At 38.9% G+C, this 25,031-nt stretch overlaps 1 protein-coding gene and 1 long non-coding RNA gene across 5 annotated transcripts in view; one reads left to right on the top strand and one right to left on the bottom strand.

Moving 5' to 3' along the window:
- The window catches only part of Rhbdd1 (rhomboid domain containing 1), a 135,407-nt gene that overhangs the window by 18,703 nt on the left and 91,673 nt on the right, over positions 1 to 25,031 (bottom strand). The window contains exon 7 of one of the 4 annotated variants that reach the window (XM_074071888.1): positions 6,044 to 6,197. The exons of 1 other annotated variant lie outside the window; for it this stretch is intronic. In XM_074071888.1, coding sequence (XP_073927989.1) covers positions 6,044 to 6,197 — 154 coding nt within the window. Of the gene's footprint in view, positions 1 to 6,043; positions 6,198 to 12,231; positions 12,393 to 16,986; positions 17,013 to 25,031 lie in introns of those variants that run through there. 2 more of the 4 variants (XM_020179942.2, XM_074071892.1) reach the window with 2 other exon arrangements.
- LOC141422649 (uncharacterized) lies at positions 5,422 to 9,774 on the top strand. The gene is made up of 3 exons (XR_012447397.1): positions 5,422 to 6,279; positions 6,947 to 7,094; positions 8,787 to 9,774. It is a non-coding gene; the product is annotated as an uncharacterized lncRNA (long non-coding RNA).

Raw genomic sequence — 25,031 nt, 5'->3', positions numbered from 1 at the left:
TCTCAGGTTGTGCTATGCTCAATCCTGGATGATGCACATTGTAAAAGATACTAATGCAACCAAACTTTCATTAGTACAACAGATACAATTACTGTATTTAACTGGAAATTCTGTTAGTTATAACGTTAGAGTAGGTGGGATTGGCCCAATGTAATTCATCCAGTTCTCTGAACACAAAGCAGTTCACCTCTGCATCCCCATTGCATGGTGCAGACTGGGTACATCCATAAATGTTTGATGAATGACAGAAAGATCCAATTAACATGCTATGAGGGGAGGGCAGAGTGAGGGGCAGGAGAACTAGGCCAGGCTGGTACAATGGGGTTACAGGACACTGAGGGGAACATAAATGGTGACAGGTGGGGAACCTCAAGGCCCAAGAATTTCAGTTTCTGGTCTCTTCCAGTCAACACCTCCTAAATTCTGAGACATCAATGGGTAAGAAACAAGTGAGGAAAGGCTATCAACCTATAGGCTTTAGGAACACATTCAGTTGTTTTTTCTAGGACTCATGAAGTTTGCCTAGGTCCTGGGGTTCTGGCTTTATTACAGAATGTTCAGCAGCTAGAAACAGGTTGAGGTAGGAGATGCGTAATACCCATATGGACTGAATGTTGTCTTACAGGCTTTAAAAAGTCAAATTATCTCCACCTTTCAAATATTGTAAGTCGATTAGTGCGTAACTACATGTGTAGAGATATTCATATGCATTGATACGTAATTACAAAACAACCCTAACCAGGAAATTGTCCTTGGGATTATTAGTGGCCATGGAGAACATGGTGGTGCGAAGCCCTCACTAGAGCATCCCACGTGGGCATCCTTCTTCCACAGGTGGAATTCCCACAATGAAACCAAGTCATGGTTAGTAGCATAGGGGTACAGTCAGCAGGGCAGAGGGCAAAGGGCATCAAGAGAGGACAGCCTAACTCAGCCCCACAAGAAAATAAAATGACATGAGTCCTATGTCCAGGTATGTGCTTGCCATGTCAAAAAGAAACAAAACGAAACAAAAAGCAAAACGAGAAAAGCAAGAAGAAAAAGCAAAAAGGGTGGCAGGAGTGCAGGGAGGTTGAACCAAGAGAAAGAAGTATGGTATACTTGTTGAAAGTAAGATATTCATGACATTTGAGTGTTAGACTTGTTAGATAACTTGGAAGGTGAAGACAGCCTGACCTTCTACCCTTCTCCAGTAGATAAACTTTTGAGATAAGCAACATGACAGGCCATCTGGAGAAATACACAAACAAGCAGGAGCCTTGCTACTTGTTCTTCAGAGCCAAGGAATTCTTGAATCGGTCAGAGTTAACCTAGAACTGTGATAGCTGGGAAGCCAATTTCTATGATGTGATAAACTATCCTAGAAGTATAAAGGTCATTTAAGAAACATGCTTAATTCTGTATTTGATGGTATTTAATCTAAACCTGAACCTAATTAGTATTTTTTGTATTTTCTTATAGGTTGAGTTAACTCACCCCTCCCCACCAAATCCTGACTTTGTGCATATCAGAGAAAGTATTTATGTGTGTGTGCATATGTTATATGTGCACGTGTGCATGGATGTGAGTGCTTGTATGTGTTTTCATGTGCATGTGTGTGTTAACCAGCAGAGTCAAAAGACAGCCCTGGGACTGAACAAAATATCTTTTACAAATGCTCCCAGCCTCAGAAAGACCCAAGGACTTTCTCAGACTGTTTTTTATACCCTTGAAATAGCCTGACTTTAATTACCTGAAACTGAACTAGAATTAAGCTCAGAAATTTTTAAATGGTCTATACTATGGAGAGATATTTGTTGATAGCAAAAATGAGTTATTCCTAAACATCTGTTCAAAATTTCTAGGAAAATAAAAGTTATGTTATGAACAGGAAGGGAGAAACCAGAACCCAAACTTTTAAACTCTGAATTCCAAGTTAGGAATCTAGAATTAGACTCACCTTGGATAAGTAAAGATGCAGATAAGCGGAGGAACATGTTTTCCTCTGAGCATCTCTGGAAATGTCCAGGTAGTGGTCTGGCCAGATGAAAAGCTAATACTGAAAGGCCTATCTATAGTTTTAAGAAAGAAACTCTACAGATTCAATGAAGTGTAGAAAGGGATTCTGTGTCAGACGTACCAGAAGATAATAAAAATCATAAGTTTTTAGAGAGGGTGAGGCCTTGCCTTTCCTTCCCTCCCTCTCCTTTTTCTCTCTTCCCTCCCTCCCTCCCCCTCCCCCTTTCTTTTCCCTCCTTCTCTTTCCTCCCTCCCTCCCTCCCTTCCCTCCTTCCTTCCTCCCTCCCTACTTTCCTTCCTTCCTTTTCTCTCTTTCTTTCTTTCTTCTTCCAGTACTGGAGATTTAACTTAGGGTCTTGTGCTTGCTAGGCAGGCACTTTACAACTGAGCCACAACCCCCAGCTTTTAGGATGGTGACCTCCAATTTGCTCATTTCAGAGCTGGGAAATTGGAAGTCCAAAGAGAGGAAATTATTTTCCTAAGAGCTCACAGGAGCAGAACCATGTGCTAAGACTCTTGGCAGTCTGTTCGTATTCCTGGCTTTCTTGTTTTTCTCTTTTAGTCTTTTCATTCTGCATACATAATCCAAAGGTCACTTGCCAGATCTGGAGTGGATGACAGAAGTTGGCCTTCTGCTATCTAGCTCTGATGGGGAATACTAGAAGGACCTGGGCCCTGGAGTCAGAGATGAGTTTGAATATTAGCTTTGCCCCTTATTCCATGTACTGATCCTTAATTTTCTTATTTATACAATGCAGAAATCTACTGTAGAGATACGTTCTGAAGACCTGATGAATGAAAGGGCTTCAGCACCTAGCCCCAAACAAATAAAGGGTAAATTGTACATATATACTAATGACCTTCTTTCCAGGCTGTCCTAATCAGGAATGTCCCTTCTAGTTAGTCATCTGTGCCAAGATCCTTGACACTGGTGACACCTCCTTTTCCTAAGTAGCACCTTCCAATTTCATCCATCAAGACCTGTCATTTTATCATATATGTTTCCTGAATTCCTACTTTCCTCTCCATTTGCCCTTACCAGTTCTGTCTGGATCACCTGTATCATGGGCACACACCTGTTATCAGGCCCTGAGATGATTTCCACACTTGCTCTACTGTTAGCCCCAGCCATTTTCAACCCAGTAGCCAGGAAAGCTTTTCCAGCACACTTCATCAACTTACCTGTTTTGTTATAGAAAAAAAAATTTTAAAAATTGTGCCTGGTAAGCCCTGCATGGATGGTGTGACCGAAGGTTTCCTTTCTAATCTAGGTACGTACATCTCACTTGTCCCTCCCCTCCCCCACAATCTCCCTCTTCTCTATTTCATCTCCTTAGGCTCTCAGCACAACCCCCCTATCTTTGGGAAAAGTGACTGTGTCCCCTATCTCCCCCATTGGGTGTTCTTAGCCTAGGCTCTCACATGATCCTCTTTCTTCCTTTTGTTGTGGTGGTGCTGGGGATTGAAGCCAAGGTTTTGTACATGCTAAGCAAGTGCTCTACCATTGAGCTACACCTCCAGGCCTCTCTTTCTTTAAAGTGCATAATACCACAGCTAGTGATTATTCATTAATCCGATTATCTCAATAATATGCATCCTCATTAAGCTCTATGGGACCATTAAGCTCTATGGGACCAAGAACAGTGAGGGCCTTTGGATGGATAAAGACATGAACGAATGCAGGAGTAGAATGGGGGAGAAAGAGGTAGAAGTACTAACTATTGTCCTTATTCTACAGATGGAAAGACTGAGGCTTAAGGAATATGCACAGTCTGTTGAGTTCTCACAGCCCTCTATGCCTAAGCAGGGTCAGATCTCAGCCCAGTGTTCTTCATGCTCCACCATGTTGCTTTCAAAACTGTAACCACACATCTCCCTTAACCATCTGATATTTCCTAATTCTGACCAGTGGCTCAGCAAAATTATTTTTTAATGGGAAGTTATGAGGGTATCAGAGAGTCTGTATGGCACTCAGAGGAAGAAGAGACTGCAAATCAATACAGGACATTAGAATTTAAAAAGAAAGAAGAAAACAGATGACTACGAAGAGCCAAATAATTTGTTGCTATTTAGAACAAGTATGTAACTGTTTCCAGCATTGTTTCTATGGATCTAAAGAGAGTAGATTAAGGGCATCTGACGTGGCAAAAGGCCAAGACCTGTTTTCAGATAATTGTTTTAGGGTACAAAAAACGAGGGCAGGAACATCCTCAGCAAGGACACTACACCAGTATGACTGATCTAAATGGAACACACTTCTATGAGTCATTTGTAGCTTTAAATACTATAAAAAAGAATGTATAAAACGTGCCCAAACAGTCTCTCTTTGAAGTGGTGAACTCTTTTAAAACCACATTGTTCAAATTCATGCTAAAATGCAAAGCCTTCATGTTTACAATGGTACTATTGGAGGAACGAAATATAAAAGTACAACTGTTAAATTTCAAAGACAAGACTTATAACTTCAGAACAATACGGTGATTCCCAGTGCAAATTTATGAGCTGCTAAACCTCAAAAGTTTTCTTCAATTAGCAATGAAGCCTCTTGACATATTTGCAGCCTGATATAGGAGCTGCTCTTTATATATTTTGGGTGCACTGTTTTTATCAGAACTTCTCCTTATTTTTATTTACCTTGGATGACAACCATTATGCTGCTTCTCATGCAGTGTTTGAACCTGCTAATTATCCTTAGGGCCAGGATGTGTTTTGTGGTTCATCACTGTTTCTGGGGCAGGCTACAAGTTATATTTAATGCACTGCAGTGTAATTGATACACTGCGAACTTGGCTCGCCTTTCCAACACAAAATATCAACATCCAAGTTATTTTATTATTAAAAAACCATAAGGAATTCTTTTGGATTATAAACATCTGAAGACATAACATTCTCATGAATTCCAGTTGGCTATTTTGGATACACAGAGGGGGGGCAAGGGCTGAAAAGTAAAGTAAAGCAAATATCCTTCATATGAATATTTATGGAGAAAAGGGAGGTGGCAGTTATGAAGGCAAGATTACATTCAACGCCCACCAAAAAGAACATGGAGGAAGCTGAACGTGGACAAAGGGTCCAAACAGAGACACAAGTCCCAGTGATGGTCCTTGGCCTCACCTTCCTCAAAACCAAATGATCACAAAGGATCTATTTGCCATGAAGTAGGAGCCTTAGGAGAATAGAATCAAGTATGTAAGGCCAGTCTTAACCACAGACTGACAGTGCGAGGTCTCTCACCATTACCCTATGTGTCTGAGGCCTCTTAGAAAAAGATGATGCATCTTTATTTATTTATGCTTTTGGTGGTACTGGGGTTTGAACTCAAGGTCTCATTCTTGTTAGGTACTACGCAGGTACCTAGAGCCCCAGCTTGCTCTCTCTCTCCCCACTTTGGCTTTTGTTATTTTTTTGGAGAGGAGCCCATGTTATTGTCTGAGGCTAGCCTTGGACCACCATCCTCCTACCTATGCCTCCTGCACAGCTAAGATTAAAGATGCATGCCAATATACCCAGTTTATTGGTTCAGATTGGAACCAGGATTCTCCCAATCTCCACCTCCTGAGTGGCTCAGATTATAGGCAAGAACTACCATGCCTGGTCTGATGACAAATTCTTTATTGAGGGGTGGGGCCACAATAAGTTTGATATATGAAACATCACCAGGTTTGGGGAGGAGCATAAGAACAGCATCATGGTTGTTGAGACACATCACTGTGTTCAGGCCCCAGGGCCTGGAGTCCACACTCCAGATGCCTGTAACAGGCCTGACATGGTCCTTTAGCCTGTGGTGTTTAGAAGCAACACCGAGACACTGGTGAGGCTCTCCTGTCTCTCCTCCCTTTCCCTCTCCCACAAATAAGACAATAATGTGACATGTGAATTCAGATGGCTTTCTCTTCCTCTTAAGGAAATAAATGTGGTAGCAGCATTCAACTGGCCAGAGTGCATCAGTGCACAGCAGTAAGAGCCCCACACAGTGCAGGTCTCACGAAGAAGAGGAGAGGCAGGGAAGGGTTTGAGGTAAGGAAGATGTGTAAGGCTCACAAACCTTGATACACTGACACACTGTGCTGGGATAGGGCTCCTCAGATGGTGTCGCATGTTAAAGCAGCTGGCGCAAAAGTCTTGTTTGGGACTCAGGAATCCAGCAACTAGGCATCCACATTTCTTTTTGTTTCCAGGGGAGTGGGTGTGTCCACATTCTAGGATAACCAGGGGATGCAGAGGAGAGGACAGACAAAGGCCTAAGAGGGGACTGAAAGCAGCTCCACCCACATCCCATGGGTGAGTAAGCAGCATCTTCTCTTGAGAAGCCTATTCAAACCCATGGGGAATGCAAAGACATGATTAAAATGATGCATACATTTGCATCCGTGGAACCTGTGCAATAAAACAAATTACTAACATGTACGAAGATGTTTTAGAGCTGGCTAGACCATAGAGGCCACCTGCACACCCTCTTGTCTGACAGATGGTGACAGCAAGTTCAGAAGAGTTAAGAAACCAACTGATGGTCCTTCAGCTAGCTGTGACAGCATTGGAATTGGGACCCAACTCTCCACTTTTGTAGCCTACAGTGATGTGCCTCCTATTTATTGCCTCAAATGATTTACGTGCTCAACAAGGCTTCAGGCCAAAGGGGTCACTGGCTGCCCACAAGCTCTGTCAGTCTTGCTCATATGGCCCATAACCCAGTGCTGTTAGAACAGCGGCTTCTCTTTGAGGTTGGGCTACAAATACTCAAAGATACAGTTGTAGGCAGTTAAGCATCTGTCAAAGAACTCAATCTGTTCCTTAACTGATTTCTCTGCTCTTTTTATTCAATAGTGAGAAAAGGCCTCACTAATTCCAAACCAAATTTAAGACTTTATTTGGCAGCAAAGCATGCTGAGAACATGACAGGTATAGAACGGTCAGAGTCCTGATTATTTACTTATGTTGTTTCACTCAGTGCTGCATGAAAAGGAACTATGGATGAGGAATACACTGGCTGGGCATCCTACCCCCAAAACCCTGGTGTCATCTCAGAGGCAGCCCTTCTGCTACCAGTGAATGCAGGCAAGCAGAAATGGGGACTCCAGAGCAGGGAGGTCAAACAGGTAATCTCAAGATGAAATACTCCTATTTACTGACTCTAGATTTGTTCTCATACTTTGCTTAGAGAAATGCTGCAATAAAGATATGATCAATTTCAATTATGCCAGTGAATGAGACAGGTCAAGGCTTTTCTTACCCTGTTATCACTCATTCAAACAACAACAATGATAACAAAAGGCCTGGAACTTATAAGAATAAAAATCTCTGCAACTTTTACACTGTTTACTTATGATCTTACTTTTTTTTCTGAAAGAAAACAACCCAAATACAAAATGTTAGAAGAACATTTAGAATCCCCTTGTTGGAGGGGATTGGGCAGAGAGAAAGTGAAAATGAGAAATTGTATCTGGGAATCATTTATGAAACACTCCTAAGGTGGTAGAGCTTTGTACTTAATAAGTAAGTACCCATCTTTGAATGGGAACAGTTTTGAGTTAATAGCAAAGCATAAAGGCAAAGCAAATGAGGAAGCAGAACAGAAAGAAAAATAGGAAAATATCACCTTCCCAATTTCATCAGATAAAGATGCCAGACATCTCCCTAGGGACCCACTTCAAGATGGTCACCAGCATTTCTAGCACAAGAAAGCAGCACACACAATTTTAATTATTTCCTTAAATCGATGCCAGCAAAAATCTTATTCTTTCTCTGGGGAGAATATACTTTGGGATTCCTGCCACAAATTAAACAGTCTCAATGAGTTAAGGACAATTATATACACATATCACATACAGTTATGTATCATATAACAGTATTTCAGGAAATCATGCACTGTGTATATGATGGTGGTCCCATCAGATTATTCCACTAGTGACATCCCAGCTGTCTTAGCTTATGCAATTACACTTTATTATGTTTACACACTGATGAAATTTACTAATAATGCAGTTCTCAGATTGCATCTTCATAGTTAAGTAATACATGACTGTGCTTCAAAAAAGGAAATACTGAAACTAAACAACAGTTCTTACATTCAATGTCCAAGGAGGAAATTCTGTGAGGAAGGGTGAGAGCCAGAAACTCAAGAAGGGTCTTGCATGAGACACAGTGGTTCACGTCTATAATCCTAGCTACTCAGAAAGTAGAGCTTGGGAGAATCATGGTTCAAAGCTAGCCTGGACCCCCATCTCAACCAATAAGCTGGACATGGTGGCACTCGCTTGGCTATGATTTTTTGAAAGGGTTGTGAAAATGTTTGAGACCTGAAATAATTAATTGGCTCCAAAGTGAAAAAAGAAAGTATAAAATTAAAAATAATATTTAATTAAGTATCTATAAAAAGTACTACCTCAACTCATATATATGATTACACATGCTAGTGTTTATTATACATACACACATATACACACACACATACACACACACAGACATATAGGCATTTGAAATGATACAGGGTAAGGCTTCGAAAGTCAAAGGCCCTCAAATGTCCCCACATGATGGAGAGGACATTCCTAACTCTCAAAGACATTGTAGTCTATTGGAGACATAGATACATGTCAATAGCCACAACTGCTTCATGAAATGTTGAAGAAAGTAGCACCTCTGAGTGTCAATTTCCTCATGAAAAAAAAAAATCAGAATCAGAGTCCTCAGGGAAGTTACAGGACCAAATAAAAAAGTAGATTGGAATGCATTTCACAGAGTGACAAAGATGAAAGGGAAAGTGTCAACTGCTTAAATCTTTGTTTCTCCAGGTGGCAAATGCCTCTCACTGTCCTGTGCTACTGTACCTGAAGTTTGTGCAGGCCTAAGAACTTGGAACAGAGCAGATCTCAGCTACAACCCAAACAAGGCTTCTCTGCTGCCCTTCTGTAGCTGGCAATGTTCCTGACGGACAAATTCACACACACATCTGGATTCTTCATGTCTAGAGAAAACTTGGTTCATCTCATGAGACTCCAAAGAAAGTTTTGTGTGTGTGTGTTTTGTATTTTAATGCTTCTTTTAGTAAAATATGAAACCACTTTTCACCACCTTATATTTGCCATAAGAATGAGAAGCTGAAGACTACTCCTAAATTCAATTTTATTTCTCTCTTTCGTGGACAGGCATTTTATGAAATGCCTTAATCCTCCAGCTGGCAATGGCAGTAGGTAAATTGGAAAGATGAACTCAATTTTGAAAAGAAAAGATCATGTAGCATAACACAGTATACCATAGAGGGCAATTTGATTTCATTCTTTGTCCTTTTTCTGTTTTCCCTATGCATAGAAAGTTGAAGAGGGTAACAGTTATAGACTTCTCCAATAAGATGCTGCCTGCCTCAAATCTGTACCCAGTACACTAGACACTCCTGGGTCCAAGCTTTCCTTTGTGCCTCACCACAGGATGTGTTAAGATGATGTACAGTGTGTTTAAATAAAACAAAACAAAATAAACCAAGAAAAATTTAGCATTATAAAAATCTACTAAAAATACTTCAATCACGAAATCACATTTACAAAATAACTTCTTAATGACTTAGGCAAAAAGTGACTCAGGAACATACGGATTAAATTTCCTTCAAAATATATATGGCTTTAAAAACCAGCAGGAGACTTGCTTGGCAAAATTAGCTTGATTTGTTGAGCATAGCCTGATAAAAAAAAGACGTCTGTCAGATTGTCTTCACATTGGCACCCCTTTCCTGGTGCTTTCTTTGGTGTCAATCGGCTCCAACAGCCATTACCTAAGAAACTTGGAACTTCCTTGGAAACAGCTTAACTCTCTTTTCCTATTTAGGCAATGTATTCAGTAAGTTTATAATAAGTGACTCTTCCTCACCTTCAATACCTTAAGTATCAAATATAGAGTTTTAGCTGTGTAAAAAGATTGCACTGTCTTAGGCCCATGGCAAACGGTGACCACATCTTTGCAAAACTCAGTACAGCCTCATATATAGTTTTTTTTTCCCTTCTCTTTTAGTCCATTAGGAACTAACATAATCAAGAGAATCTTATTGTATTTTTCTTTTTCTTATTTGGTGGTACTACGGTTTGAACTTAGGGCTTTGCACTTGCTAGGCAGTGCTCTACCACTTGAGCCATACCTCCCCAGCCCTTTTTGCTTTATTTTTCAAATAGTGTCTCATATTTATGCCTGGGCTGGCCTGGATCACAATCCTTCTATTTAAACTTCCTCTGTAGCTGGATGACAGGCCTGAAACACCACACCCAGCTTTTATTTTGAGATGGGGGTCTCATGAACTTTTTGCCTTGGCTACCTTGAACCATGATCCTCTGAATAATCTCTACCTTTTGTGTAGCTACTATTACACAAACACCACACCCGACTACATTTCTTTCTTTCTTTCTTTTTTGCGGTACTGGGGCTTGAACTCAGGGCCTTCACCTTAAGCCACTCCACCAGCCCCTTTTTTTTGGGATGGGTATTTTTGAGATAGGGTGTCACAAACTATTTGCCCAGGCTGGCTTTGAACTATGATCCTTCTGATCTCTGCTTCCTAGCTAATCCTGTAGCTAGGGTTACAGGTGTGAGCCACCGCAGCCTGGCTACATTTATCATAATTGAAAGTGCAAATTTTAGATAAAGGTTGTAATAAAAATGTTCTTTTACCTGCCAGCTTTTTTTCCCTGTCACCAACTTCATGCTCACACCAATCCTATTATAGCCACAACCATGGTTATAGAAAGACCTCAGGATTTTCAGTTTTTACTGTTTCCAAAGGCACCCCCAAAACATCATCTCCTTCCATCCTGGGGAAAAGTTCTTACAATTAGTGAACCTTTTTTTAAGATAAGGAAATTGAGAGCTGTGGTTCAGCGAAAGGCCTTAAGCAAAACTAGCTATTTTGTAGGCACCTATTGTTCTCTCCTGCCTTGACATCTTTCACTGCTTGTTTTGGTTAATTTTTGGTAGTTATCTCTAGAAAGCCTAGTTCCACTTAAGACTCTCCCATTCTTCAAGAACAAGAACAAAAGGCCATGATCTTTGAGCACTCAACTTCCAAGTGTGTTGGTCTTTTATGTGTTCTGAGAGCTAAGCTACAGTCTCTAGTTATTCAATTAAACACCCATCAGGGTGCTTCTAGTGAAGGTATTTGATGTATGTGATTACAGTCCACAATCAGTTGACTTTAAGGGAGTTTAATTTAGATCACCTGGAAGGGCCTGATTCAATCAGTTACAAGAATTGAGGCTTCCCTGAAGAAGAAATTTCACCTGTGGACTGCAGCTCCAGCCACACCTGGTAATTATGGACTATCCTTCCCATGATTTTAGACTGGCCTGACCAGCCCCAACAATTGCAGAAACAACAACAACAACAACAAAAAAAAAAACCCCAAAACAGTTACTTGCAATAACTTTTAATATCTATCTCCTATTGGTTCTTTCTTGGTTGAACCTTGACTAATATATCAGGTAATGGTCCCCTGTGTTCTTACAGTTTATATAATCCTTATGCCAGTTGTAGCTTATTGCTGGTACTAGAACGTTTTAGGCAGGCTCATGTCTCAGATATCTTTGTAAGCCACAAAGCACTTAGTCTTACATGTGAGTAAACATTTTCAGGAAGAATTAAATTATGTTATGTGAGAGCAGGAAAGAGGGTGTTTCACCCTCCTGTGAGAAGAGTAAACCTCATACAGAATGCTCACAGGAAAATACAACCAGCAAAGGTGATTTGTAGCCTCAAAGGTAATTCCATCAAGCAGACATTACTTTCACCTAAAAACAAGCTAACATGTCCTCTTCATTGCACAGGACAGTAATGTGCATTGAGGGCATTTAACATTCCTAGGCCTCAGGCACTGAATGATGATATCCCCTTTACCTTTGGCTGTTACTGTGACCATCAAAAATCACCCCCCACACCCATTTCCAAATGCCCCCAGGGGGCATACTATACCCATCTCTAATCAAGTCAAAACTCACCTTCTTAGCATTCTAATACACTTATCAAGGTACAGAATAAAAAACTACTCCAACAACGATTCTATTAGAACAAGTTACAGAATTTTGGACCAGAAAGTGGAAACCAAATTCAGGTAATATGGATGCCAAAAAGCTATCATATGTAGAAAGTTATAGATGGGATAAGAATTCTCAACTTCAGATATTTTATCCAGGCTAATTTATATAAATCTCTTTATTAATTCAATAAACACTTAAGAGCCTTCCTATGAACCAGGTCATGAGGTAACACCTAGAGAGATTTTCATGACATATGGTTAGTACATGACTTAAGCATTTGTCATGTGGCATTTATGCAATGTACCCTTAGGGACCTGGGGCCAATTCCCAAAGTGGGGGTCCATTCTTCTATGTCAGTTCCCAGAGTCAGTCCCAGACCAGCATCATCTGAAAATACATTAGAAAAAGAAATTCTTAGGTTCTACCCAGACCCACTAAATCAGGAACTCTGGGATTGGGGTCCAGCAATGGTTTTCAGACTTTAGTGGGATATCACAATCACGTTCAAGCTTTTAAAACATAGAATCCAGGAACTCATCAGCAGAGTTTCTGGTGCAGTAGGTCTGGGTTGGGGCCTAAAAATTTGTACTTCTACTAAATTCCCAGGTCATACTTTGAGAACTAATACTTTAGATCTGCACTGTACAATGGCCACTGGGCACACATGCCTATTTAACTTTAAATGAATTAAAACTGTATAAAACGAAACGTTCAATTTAGTGTACTAAATACAATCCAAGAGATCCGCACTTGTGGTTATCATATTAAACAATGGGAATCCTCTGCCCATCACTGCAGAGAGACCAAACTCTTTCCTGTAAACCTCTTCTATCTCCATGCACAAGTTAATGGCAACTCCAACTTTCAAGTGGTCTTGGTCAAAAACCTTAGTCGCTCTTCACATCTCATTTTCTTATAATCACAAACATTCTGTCAAAGAAGCACTTTCTTTTGCCTTCTAATAGATCCAGAAGTTGAGCTCTTTGCACCTCTTCCACTGCTACCATCAGGGTAAGAACCACAGTCCTCTCTTGCCTAATTGTTACAATGGACTCCTAAATGACCTTTCTGCTTGTCTTTGTTGCCTGTCTCCATATCCTTGGGCTGCCATAAAAATTACAACAAACTGGATGACTTACAATAACAGCGATTTATTTTCTCATATTTTTCAGAAGCCAAAAGTTCAAAATCAAGGTATTCACAGGGTTGCATTCTTCTGATGGCTCAGTCACAATCTATTCCATGCCTTTCCCTAGCTTCTGGTGGCTGCTGGTCATCCTTGGTGCTCCTTGGCTCATGACTGCCCCAACCTCTGTCTCTGTCTTTGTGTGGTCTATTCTTTTGTGTCTATCTCCTTCTTTCAAAACTCTTATCAGTATTCCTGTCACTGCATTTAGGGCCCACTCTCATTCAGGACGACTTCACACTGAGATCCTTAATTAGACCCCTTTTCCAAACAGTTACATTCTGAGGTTCTGGGTGGATTTATCTTCTGGGAATGCCATTCAATCCACTATACTGCCCCCAGAGATTATTTCAACACAGAAGCCACAGTGAGCCCTTTAAAAGTTAAGTCAGCTCAAAATCCTCTAAGGGAACCCATCTTACTCAGAGAAAAACCAAGGTCCTTATATCAGACTGAAAGGCCTATGTAATCTGACTTTGTGCCATCCTCACCTACTACATACAGTTATAGGTAATAAAAATGGCTCTGACTAGTGGAGGTGAAAACAAGTGGAAGGATTGGAGACATATATTTTGAGTTAGCGTAGAAAGGACTTGGTTACTGACTACATCTAGGAAGCAACACTTGACAACAAATGAGTTGGGGAGGTAGAAAAGAATTACAAATTCAGTTTCACAAGGGCCACATTTGAGATGTCTTTGAGTAGATTTATATTAATTTTAGAAGCCCAGAAAGAGATCTGGGCTGATGAAATAAGTATGGAAGTTGAAGGTACATAAATAGTAACTAAAGACTTGGAAGAAGAAAAGAGGACCTAGAATTCAGCCTTCAGAAGAGCACATATTCACAGGTGGTGAACCTGAAAAAGAGAACAAGCAAAGAGGCCAGGGCACAGCAAGAAAGCTTGCAAAGTATGGTATCAGGAAGACAGGGAGGAAAAAGGCACGGTGTCAGGAAAGAGAGAATAGTTAGCTCCATTACGTAAAACCAGGGAAGAAAAGTGACCCCAGGCCTTTGTGACACTGAGGTCACAAGGCAGCTGGGCTAGAATTGTATTATTAGGGTAATGGGGGCAGTAAGATGACTAAGGGGGGAATGGAGCCAAGATTCAAAGTTGATAAAGTAAAGACAATTATTTGGAGAAGTATGAACGTAAATGGAAAGGAAAAAAGTAGACACTGGATGGAAATTGTCAGGGTGGGTAACTCTCTCTCTTTCTCTCTCTCTCTCTCTTTCCCTTCTTTCTCTCCCTCTCACTATGTCTTAGGATAAAGACACTAAGGAGAAAGGGATAATCAGTAACAAGAAACTTTTCTTTCTAAGACTATTAGACAGGTCAAAGATTAGCTTTTGATAAGAGCAAAGAGACCTCCTCACCCAGATGTCAGGAAGAAATGAGCTCAGTACAGGGGAGGATATAATCCAGGTTAAGTTTGCAGTTTTCATGATGGGAGGTTGAAAGCATTTCCTATAGGATTCCATTTTCTTAGGGATGTCTAGGATGGGTGAGATGTTTATAATGGGCTTTGCCTGAAAAGTTAGCTCCTGTTCTCCAATCAGGCTAAGGTGCCAGATACAGGGCTTGGTAGACAGTAGTTTTCCTAGATATATGGAAAAATTTTATAGGAGAGTAACTAAAATAAGGGATGAAAAATCTAAGCAGGGATGAAAAGCTAGGGAAAAAAGCAGGACAAAATGAGAGAATCAACAAGCTGGAAAGGAGGACAAACAACACTTAGAGTTGACTACTCAGAACTTTGGTGTCACCCAAGAGTAGTCAAAACTTCAAATATTAAATCTATGAACACTAACCCTCGCAGTGTAAGCAACAGGGTTTTAGATATAGCTACTGTACTACTAGCACAATTCCATTTTTTATCAAAGAGAACCAGAAGAACTTTGATATTAAAAAAGTAGGAAGGAGATATTGAAATTCAAGGTATTACAATTCCAAATCTGGCCTTTGTGATACTTAGTTACTTCTAAGTGATGCCTAGCCAATTTACTTTCCAAGAAAAGGTGCTGCACTGACTTTTGCTTCAGCTGATTCTATACAACTATCCTATATACACTTTCACCTGACTCTTAAATTACTTTGTATTACAATGGTTTTCAATGAAGGTTGATTTTTCCCCCCAGAAGACAAATAGCAATGTCTGGAGAGATTTCTGGCTGTCATACTGGAGAAGAGGTGCACTGGCATCTGGTGGGGACAGCCAGGGATCCTTCACAATATCCTATAATGCATGGACAGCCCATCCAAACAAGGAAATAATCAGCCTAAAGTGTCAACAGTGCTAAGGTTGAGGATACCTGTTCTGAAGAAAAGCACTTGAAAGAGGAAGCTATCTTCCTCAGAGAGAAGAGGACTCAACTTTGGAGGAAAGTAACCAACCATCTTCACATTTTTGGTACCACAAAGCTATCAAAGCCTATATAAACTATGTTGGTTTTGAGAAAAAGGCATCAAAAAAAAAGTATACAAAAAGTATAAGCTATATATATGTAAGAAAGCATATGGCACAAGCTTAATGCCTTCCTTTATCTTTCTTCCTCCTTTTCTCACTTTTCCCATCCTCTGGTTTATTTCTCTACAGAAAGATTATCATCTCTGACTAGCTCCTATGTAATATAGTAGAAAATTAAATTCAATCATAAATTAATTTAGATAAAATTCCCTTACCAGAAGTAAATGTGAATGTCTGAAGAATTTAGTATGAGGCTTTTGCCCATATATAGAAATGACTAAAAACTAGACTATGATTCAATTCTGAGCAGACTAACATAATTAACAAATTTATGAATGGGTCTCCTTTTCACAGTTCTGTCAGGGCTAATTACTTGTATTAATTAGAACTGTCAACACATGAATATGCTTGTTGAAGTCACTTCCTATGTAAAATATGAGACTTGTGAATATCAAGACACTTGGAAAAATGCAAAGACTTTCATTTATTAGCAATCCTAAGTGGTGTAGAAGCACTGACTGCACAATGAGCCTTGGGAATTGACTGTAAACAGATTCCTAGTTAATGAATTAGCTATTTGTTCTTCCTTGCTTAGGCATTAGTTTCAGTTCAGCTTCAAGATGAAATATCTAATATATCCCTGCTTTAGAGGAACTGAAGCAAGGACAAGGGAAGAATTTCATAAATTATCAAGAAACTGTAAAGAGTCTAAGTAAGTTGAGATGGAGAAAGTTCCTGTTTCTTCTCTGAGTAGTCATAGAAATGGTTTGGGAAGTGGGTTTTAAGAACTGCTGAAGTGATAGGGGAAAAGCTATTGAGAAATTGAGAACCAGTTTGTAGGACCTTGGGTAAATGGACAAGTTACTTTGCCTCTCTGTACCATGGTTTCCTCTTCTAAACATAGAGACAGCAATGAATTAGTAAAATGTTAGTAGTGGAAAGTGCATGGAACAGGAGAAAGGTGAAGAGGAAGAAAAGAGGGAATATGCCAAGTGCCATTGTGCCAGGTGTCCTTCATGTCCTACTGGGTGAGTGTCCCAGCTGCCCCATGAGAAGGGTATAACTGCTTACCCACTAAGTCACCATAAATCCCTTAATACCCTGTCCACTGAGGAAGGAGGGACAGGGTTGGGATTCCAATTTAGGCCTGACTGAGTGCAAAGCCCCTACTATGCTCAGGTTGTTATAGCCAGACCGCAAAGGCTTAATCATGACTGTGGGGAGATTCAGATACTAAACTCTTCAGGGTCTTCTGTTTCCCCCTTACCTGTATTTAAAACATAGCAATCAAATTCTCAATAGCAGAGTTTGTTCCGGCTTGCAACGTCTCACCTGATAACTATCATAAAATACCTAGCACAAAACAATTTTAAATTAAGGTCAGTAATCAAGTTATTTCAATTTTAATACCCTTAAGTTACAACTTAGCAACAGTCTACAACTATTCTTGTTCTACATTTTATTTTACAAGATCCTTCCAGAGACTTGTACTTCTATCAGTAAGAAGACGGCCCTTCTTGTGTAGGCTTCAGGGGGCACTTCAGTAATGACTGTAGAGAGTATTTGCTAAGGTCTCTCCCAACTTTGTGTAATTCAGTTATAGAATTAGACAATGAATAAAATATTAGTTGGTGATCCCCTATTCTGCCTAGAAATCAAGCAATACCTTTGGACAAAACTTTATAGCATCAAAATAATCTAAAAAAGCTAAGCTAGACATGGCAGCACACACCTGTAGTCCCAGCACATGGGAGGTTGAGGCAGGGCTGTGAATTTGAGGTCAACCTGGGCTAGATAGTGAGTTCAAGGTGGTGAGCCTGGGCTACACGGTGAGACATTGTTTTAAAAAAAAACAAAACCCAAATCAGTTGGAAAATGCTCTGGATCCTTTCCCAAGAATGCCTATTAAATACAAGGTAATAGAAAATCCACTGGCATTCCTAATGACATTTCATGACAGTATTTCAATTAGAATGTACAATCACTTAAAGTGAGAAATTCCTTCATATGTAGAGAAAACTGCAAATGAAATAATGAAAAAGTGACAGACTTATAAACACAAGAAAAGATGTACTCAATAAGTTAAAATGAAAATCACTGTGGAATAGCACTATACACTGGCTGAAATTTTGAAAAATATAACACCAACAAAAACCTGACCACATCAACTATTGGGAATGATGGGGAAGACCTGGAATTCTCCTACACTACTGGAGAGAATTTAAAATGGTACAACTATTTGTGGCCTTGGCAGTTTGTCAGGCCTGAGTTAGAATCTCAGCTCTGTATTCTCTTCCCCAATGGTCAGGTTAATATGGGATTTATGGATACTTTATGGACAGGGAGTTATAACCTCCTCATGGGGCAGCTGGGACATCCACCTGAGGTAGGAAATGAGGGGCGCCTGGGACAGAAGCACTTGATATATTCCTTCTCTTCTTGCCTCTTCATTTACCTTCTTCCTATTCCATGTGTTTCTCTCTCCACTTAGGAATATGTTTGGCAGTTTACTAAAAAGTAAATACAAACACACTTTTCACATACCTATCCACTCTACTCCTAGGATTTACCCAACAGAAATGAAGGCACATGTCTGTACATATACCTGTGGATGGATGTTTATAGCTTCTTTCTTTATAATAGCTGGATACTGGTAACACTTCAAGTATTCATGAATAGGTGAACAAATAAATCCCACACAATGGGATACTACTTAGCAATAAAAAGGAATAAACTATTGATATACATATACTGATATGGATAAATTACAAAGTAACTATGCTGAGCAAAATAAATCAGACAACAAAAGTATAATTATTCCTTAGTATGGTGGTGGTGGTTGTAGGAGGGGACTAGTTTCAGGATGACCTGCAGATACCCAAATCTGTGATGCTCTAAGCCCTTTAATGAAAAGGTACACATGCATATGACCTACACACATTCACCCCTATATTTTAAATAATCTCTAGATCACATATAGTACCCAATACAATGTAAATTCTATGTAAATAATTGTTAGACTGTATTGTTTAGGGAAAAATGACAAGAAAAAATATCTACACATGTGCAGTTTGATTTTTTCATTCAAATATTTTCAATTCATGGTTAGTTCAATCTATAGACACTAAATCCATAGATGTGGAGGGGTGACGACATATGGTATGTTTCCATTTATTTAAAAAACCATATAGAATACAAATAAACCATAATGACAGATATCAGTAGTTGGTTGGGGATAAGGATGAAGGGAGGTAGGAATTACCAGGGGGCAGCAACAGCTTTTATATGAATGCAAGCTATAAGCATCCAGGAGGAGGAGAAAGTCTACTTCTGTTTAATCCTGTCTTATGCTATAGAGGCGGTGTCTGAAAGATGGTGCAATGTCATCCACAACCACCCCTTACACAAGGCAACTGAAAAATAAAGAGTAAACCTAACATTAAACATAAAATGGCAAACATGTCTTTCTTCAAAGCCTTTTAGATTGTCGCCTTTTAGGTTGTCAGCTTTCATAATTTTGATCTTAGGAACACATCTACCACAAACCGTTTCCGGGGACCCATTAAATTTTATTTTAAACAATAGATTTTGCCATCTCTACTGTAGTTTTTCACAAACTACATTTGCTTTTCTCAGCAAATGAAGGTACCAAGGGATCTTACTGACAATCTAAGGTGACTGGAGAATATTTAATTGTTAGAATGTGCACTACCGCTTCCTGAAGAACTCAGTTTATTTTTTGGTTGCGCAATATTATACTTAAAAGATGAATTTAGGAGACGTTATAGTTTGGATATGGCTGGAGTGTATGTTCCAAGACTCCATATGTTGAAATGTAAGCCCCATTGTAAGTGTGAAGAAGGTGGAAACTTCCTGGTTTAGAGGAAAAGCCTGTGAGAGGTATTAGGATTAAATAAGATCACTAGGGTATCACCTCCATGATTGAATTCCAATGGCTATACAAGGATGGGGAAAGAGACAGAAGAGACACATACGCATGTCAACACCCTGTCTCTTGCCGTGAGATGCTCTGCACCACCTCAGGACTCTGCTGGCACAAAGGCCATTATCAGATGCAGCCCCTTGACCCTGTAATCTCTAGAACCAAAATAAACCTCTTTTCTTTATAACTCACCTGTTTTGTGGTATTGTGTTACTGACAGCAGAAAATGGAATAACACAAGTGATATGGCAGAAACAGTTCTTGATGGGGAGTGTCAAGATGCAGATTCTAGACAAGCTCAGGGTCTGTAAAGTTGTGTGGCTTTCACCCAGTAACAACCTCTCTTTCTAGTGTGCTAAGGGCCAAGGCAGTCTAGACAAGCCATTTCTAAGTCTCTCACAGAGTTACAATTCTAGGAATAACTGTATTAATGAGAACTCTGTGTCAGCCTTACAGGGTCTTAGATGAACATTTTTGCAGTTTGTAAGTGTCGGCTGGCGCTCCTTAAATAGCACAGCCCTGCGGTCATGTTATAATCATCTCTAATTGGTGATCTCATGAATTGCAACTTTCCTAACCACTTAAAGGCCTAAAAAATTTCATTCCTCTAATAAGAACCATGTTAAAAGGCAAACATTTTTTAAGAGAACTATAAGCAATAATAATTAAAATTTACTGCATAATGTTAACATTCCTAATAAATAAAGTCTTAAGCCTAGAGAAAAGAATATGCATTGCAGGCAGGTGCTCTACCACCTGAGCCATGCCCCCCACTCTTTTTTGCTTTAGTTATATTTCAGATAGGGTCTCAGGCTTTTTTGCTCCAGGGGTCACCTCCACCTCCTGACCGTATACTAACAGCCTGGTCCACATATTCTTTATTACTATTGTTGTTGTGCTTGGGGAGACATTATGACCTTTACAGAAGTCCTTACAATATGTCATCATAGTTGAATTCACCCTCTCTATCATTCTCCTCTATCCTCCCTTCCTCCCCCATTCCTCGAATAGTTTCACAGGTCTTATATAATTTTTACAAGAATTAGACTATGATGAAAGTTGGACTTAATAGCTTCTTTTCCCATCATGAAGATATTATTAGAAAACCATCCGCCACTTTCCTTCCTTCAATCCAAACATCCATCTATCCCATCCCTAAACATTCCCAGTCATCGTCTTCATTCTCTTAGGTTAACATTAGCTTTATCCAAAAATAGCTATTTTTTGGATTTTTGTTAATGCATTCCTAGGCCCCTCCCTCCACTCTCTTTTCTATATGCAGGAGTTCCCTGAAGGCAGAGAATTTTAGTCTTTGTTTACATTTACAAGAGGCTGTGGGGGATGCTACCTTGCTCGTATCTGGCACAATATGGGTTTTCCATGTATTTTTACAATAACATATAAAGAATTTAGGGCATCCAGGTAACTGGTAATAGTAGGTAATACTATTTGCATCTTCAAGAACAACAACAAAACCCCAAGCAACCACTATCTTCTCTAGAGCTTCTTGAGAAATGTGGAAGTGAAAAAGAACCTCCTACATTGATCCTCAAGGAGCTCTGCACCTGACAGGAGAGAAAGACCTGCTGGAATTGCCAGGGGAGCATGGATGCAAGCGCAATACCTGAATTATACCACAATCCATGCACCCCACGTGCTATGGATTCCACTTTATTCAGAGCCATAGTACTCATAATTTCAACAAGCTTTGCAAATAAGCAGCCAGAGCTGAGAATTCCAAATACCTCTAAGGGAAACATTTTTAGTTATTAACATCATTAGTAAACTCTATTCTTGAATTATAGCCCTTGGATGTAACCATAATCTCCACTCATTTACTGAATTTCTTGGAAAACAAAGGTCATTCTGTTTTGATCAGAAATCAAGTGAGATCATTGCATTTGTGACTGTACTCAGTTCTCCTTAATATAAGCAAGCTGTATTTTTGGTAAAAGTCCACTGTCCTTTATTTATTCTACCTTTGCACTAAATTAGATTATATCTATAGTTAACTGAATGTTACCTGTGGGATGGAAAACATTTTGGGATTTCATATTCTATAGACTTTCCCAGGTATCTGTTGAAGACCTTGAAAACACTCAACCATTAAATCTGCAGTAGAAATTCCCACAGGAAGCTTAACACTGACCAAGAAGATATTTATAACCACTACTTAAAAATAAGCTAGAAGCTTTTTCATGAACATTCTATAAAAAAAAAATCTCTAATTCACTACATTTTCAAATTTCATTCCAATAGGAATGAGTACAAAAAGATAAGTTAACTAAGTCAGTATTAGTAGCATTTAGTAGAATACTACCAAGGCTACTATTAGTCTTATAATTATGTTATTATTACAGGCTAAATTATATGTCCCCAAAACCTTACCCTGAAGTCTAATACCCAGTACCCCTCAGAGTATGAATGTATTTGGAGCTATGGGATTTAAAGATATGATTAAGTTAAAGTGAGGCTGTTAGAATAATGTTTTGTTATATACTAAAAATAGATTGGAAAAAATGTAACACCTGAAGCTGTAAAAGTATTGTAAAAAAACAGAGGGGAAAAGCTCTAGACACTTATTTGAGCAAAGATTTTTTGGATATGGCTCCAAAAGTATAGAAAACAATAATGAAAATAGATAAATGGGATTACATAAAGCTACAATCTTTTTGCACAGCAAAGTAAACAATTAACTGAATGAAGAGAAAACCTACAGTATGGGAAAAATATTCACAAGCCATACATGTGATAGGGGTTTATATCTAAAATATAGAAGGAGCTCAACAGCAAGAAAACAAGTAACGATTTAAAAATAGGCAAGAAAACTAAACAGACATCTTTCCAAAGATATACAAATTACTAACAAGTATTTGAAAAAATGTTCAGCATCAATAAACATCAAGAAAATGCATATGAAAACCACAATGAGATATTAACTCATACCTGTTTGAATGACTGTTATCAAAAAGATGAAAGATAACTATTGTAGAGGACGTGGAGGAAAATGAACCTTTGTACACTGTTGGTGAGAATGTAAATCAGTGTAGTCATTATGCAAAACAGCATGGAGGTTCCTCAAAAAATTGAAAGTAGATCATATGATCCAGAAATCCCAATATACTATTGGGTATGTATTTCCAAGAACTGAAATTAGTGTTGAAGGCACACAATAGCTAAAATATGGAATCAAAGTGTCCATCAAAGATTGAATTTATCATATCATGTGGTATGTATAAACAATGGATTACCATTCAGCCCTAAAAAGAAGGAAATCCTATCATTTGTAATAACATGGTGAACCAGAAGAGTACTATGGTAGGTGAAATAAGCCAGCCACAGAAAGACAAAATACTCTATGATCTCATTTTTCTATGGAATCTAAAAAAGTTAAACTCATAGAAGCAGAGAGTTGAATGGTGTTCACAAGGAGCAAGTGTTTGGGAAGATATTGAGCCACGGATTTAAAAAAAAAAAAAGGTATGAGCAATAACGCATATGTTAGCCCAAGTAAGGTATTCCACAACATATTCATAGCTAAAAACATCATGTTATACATGACAAATATGTGTTATTTTTGTCAATCAAAACATAATCAACTTTTAAAAGAAACTGGTAAAGCAGGCCCTAATTCACTCTGACTGTGTCCTTATAGGTAGATAAAATTTGTTCACACAAAGAAATACCAAGGTTGCACATGAACAGAGCAGAGGAAATATGAGGGAACACAGGGAAAAGGCTGTCATCTACAAGCCAAGAAGAAGGGTCTCAGGAGAAACCAAACCTGTTGGCACTTTGATCTTTGACTTTCGGCCTCTGGAGAGGTGAGGAAATAAATTTCTGTTGTTTAATACACCAGTCCATATTTTGCTATGGCAGTCCTAGCAAACTAATATAAATATAAATATAAATTATTATTAAAGAACATAGCAGTATTATTGTATCTTAAAATACAATGTTAAAGACAAAATAATGTAGTGATTAAGTACACAGGCTCTGAGAGAAGACTCTCTGGATTCTAATCCTAGCTCTACCCCTTGTTACCTGTGGAACCTCAGCCTCCCAGTTGAGCAGTACATGCAAGTACACATACATACATAGGTTACTTACAATGTTGCCTGCTACGACTCACTTCAATTTCAGCTCCTTTTTCCTCACACATAGCACTGTGATTTTAATACCCAGATTTGATCTTAATGCTTCCCTACTTAAGATTCTCAATGGCTTAGATTGTCTTCAGGGTGCAAAACCCTTAAACTCAGCACATTGGGCACTGAATAACCCAACTCCCACCTCTCTTTTCATCTTGATTACTTGCCAGCCTGAAAAATATATTTCAGCCACAATCCACTCAATTCTTCCAAAAGACTATCTGCCCATCTTTGTGTCTTTACCTGTTTTCTCTGCTTTGCTCACTCTATTCAAATCCTTTACTAGCCTCTCATGACATTTAAGGTAAAGCTCAAATTCACAGATGGGTAATAGTCTAAAACTTATTAATTCAACCTTTGGATCAATACCTAGATTGTCCTAAACTTTATACATTCATTCACACAAAAAAGGATGTTCACTGTGTAAGCATTCTACCTATCAATCTTTAAGTGAAATAAGGTGGTAGATGTTATGATGTCACTTTGACACGTAGGAGAAAAAAAATTTCATGAATTCTGAGTTTAGAGTATGTTATTCCATTTGTATATCTCTCTTCTGTTTGCTGTAGGTACAATTTTTATGTAGTTTTTCAAAGTTAAGAAGTTGTGTGCTTAATTCATGCAATTGCAATGAGCAGAGAAAGATGCATTTTTTAGAAAATATAAGTATTGGTATTTTTAAGGACAGTACTCATTGGTTTAATTATTCTGTTGGTTAACTGACAGGGAAGAACATCCTAATTGCTCATTAGCTCTGATGATGTTCCTGTTGTCTAGTGTCAAGGTCTGAGAAATACAGAGTACACAGCAACTATGTAACAGCTGCTTTTTTTAGGAGAACAAAACATTAGGTTCATATAGTTAAAAACCAGATGTCTTAATTTGGGCTCTTAAAAATTCCATCTATAATAGAGTAGGATTTGGTGGTTATTTTTCCTCAGGCTAATAAAATCAACTATACTGCTGATTAAATATTATTTTCAGGAGCCAGAAGGTTTTTCACAGTCATTGCTTATGGAACTCATTCTTGGTTAGATTTATAATCTGCCAAATGACAACTGATTTAAAAGGCACACATAGAACAGTTTTCATTGGTGCTCTTTCACATCCGCCTACTTCTGCCCCCTACTGCAAAGCAGGACAGTAATAAGCAAAAACAGAACAGAGAAAGTGATTAATGCAAGCATTACTTGGTCAAAGGACACAAAGAGAACAAATTCTATTAAACACCTATGCCTACAAACCAAGACGCACTGTGCAAATTCAGTCTACTTGCAA

This window comes from Castor canadensis, chromosome 4 (genome assembly GCF_047511655.1).
Source record: "Castor canadensis chromosome 4, mCasCan1.hap1v2, whole genome shotgun sequence".
NCBI lineage: Eukaryota > Metazoa > Chordata > Mammalia > Rodentia > Castoridae > Castor > Castor canadensis.
The sequence above is the reverse complement of the archived record's forward strand: the minus strand, read 5'-3'. Positions and strand labels throughout refer to the sequence as shown.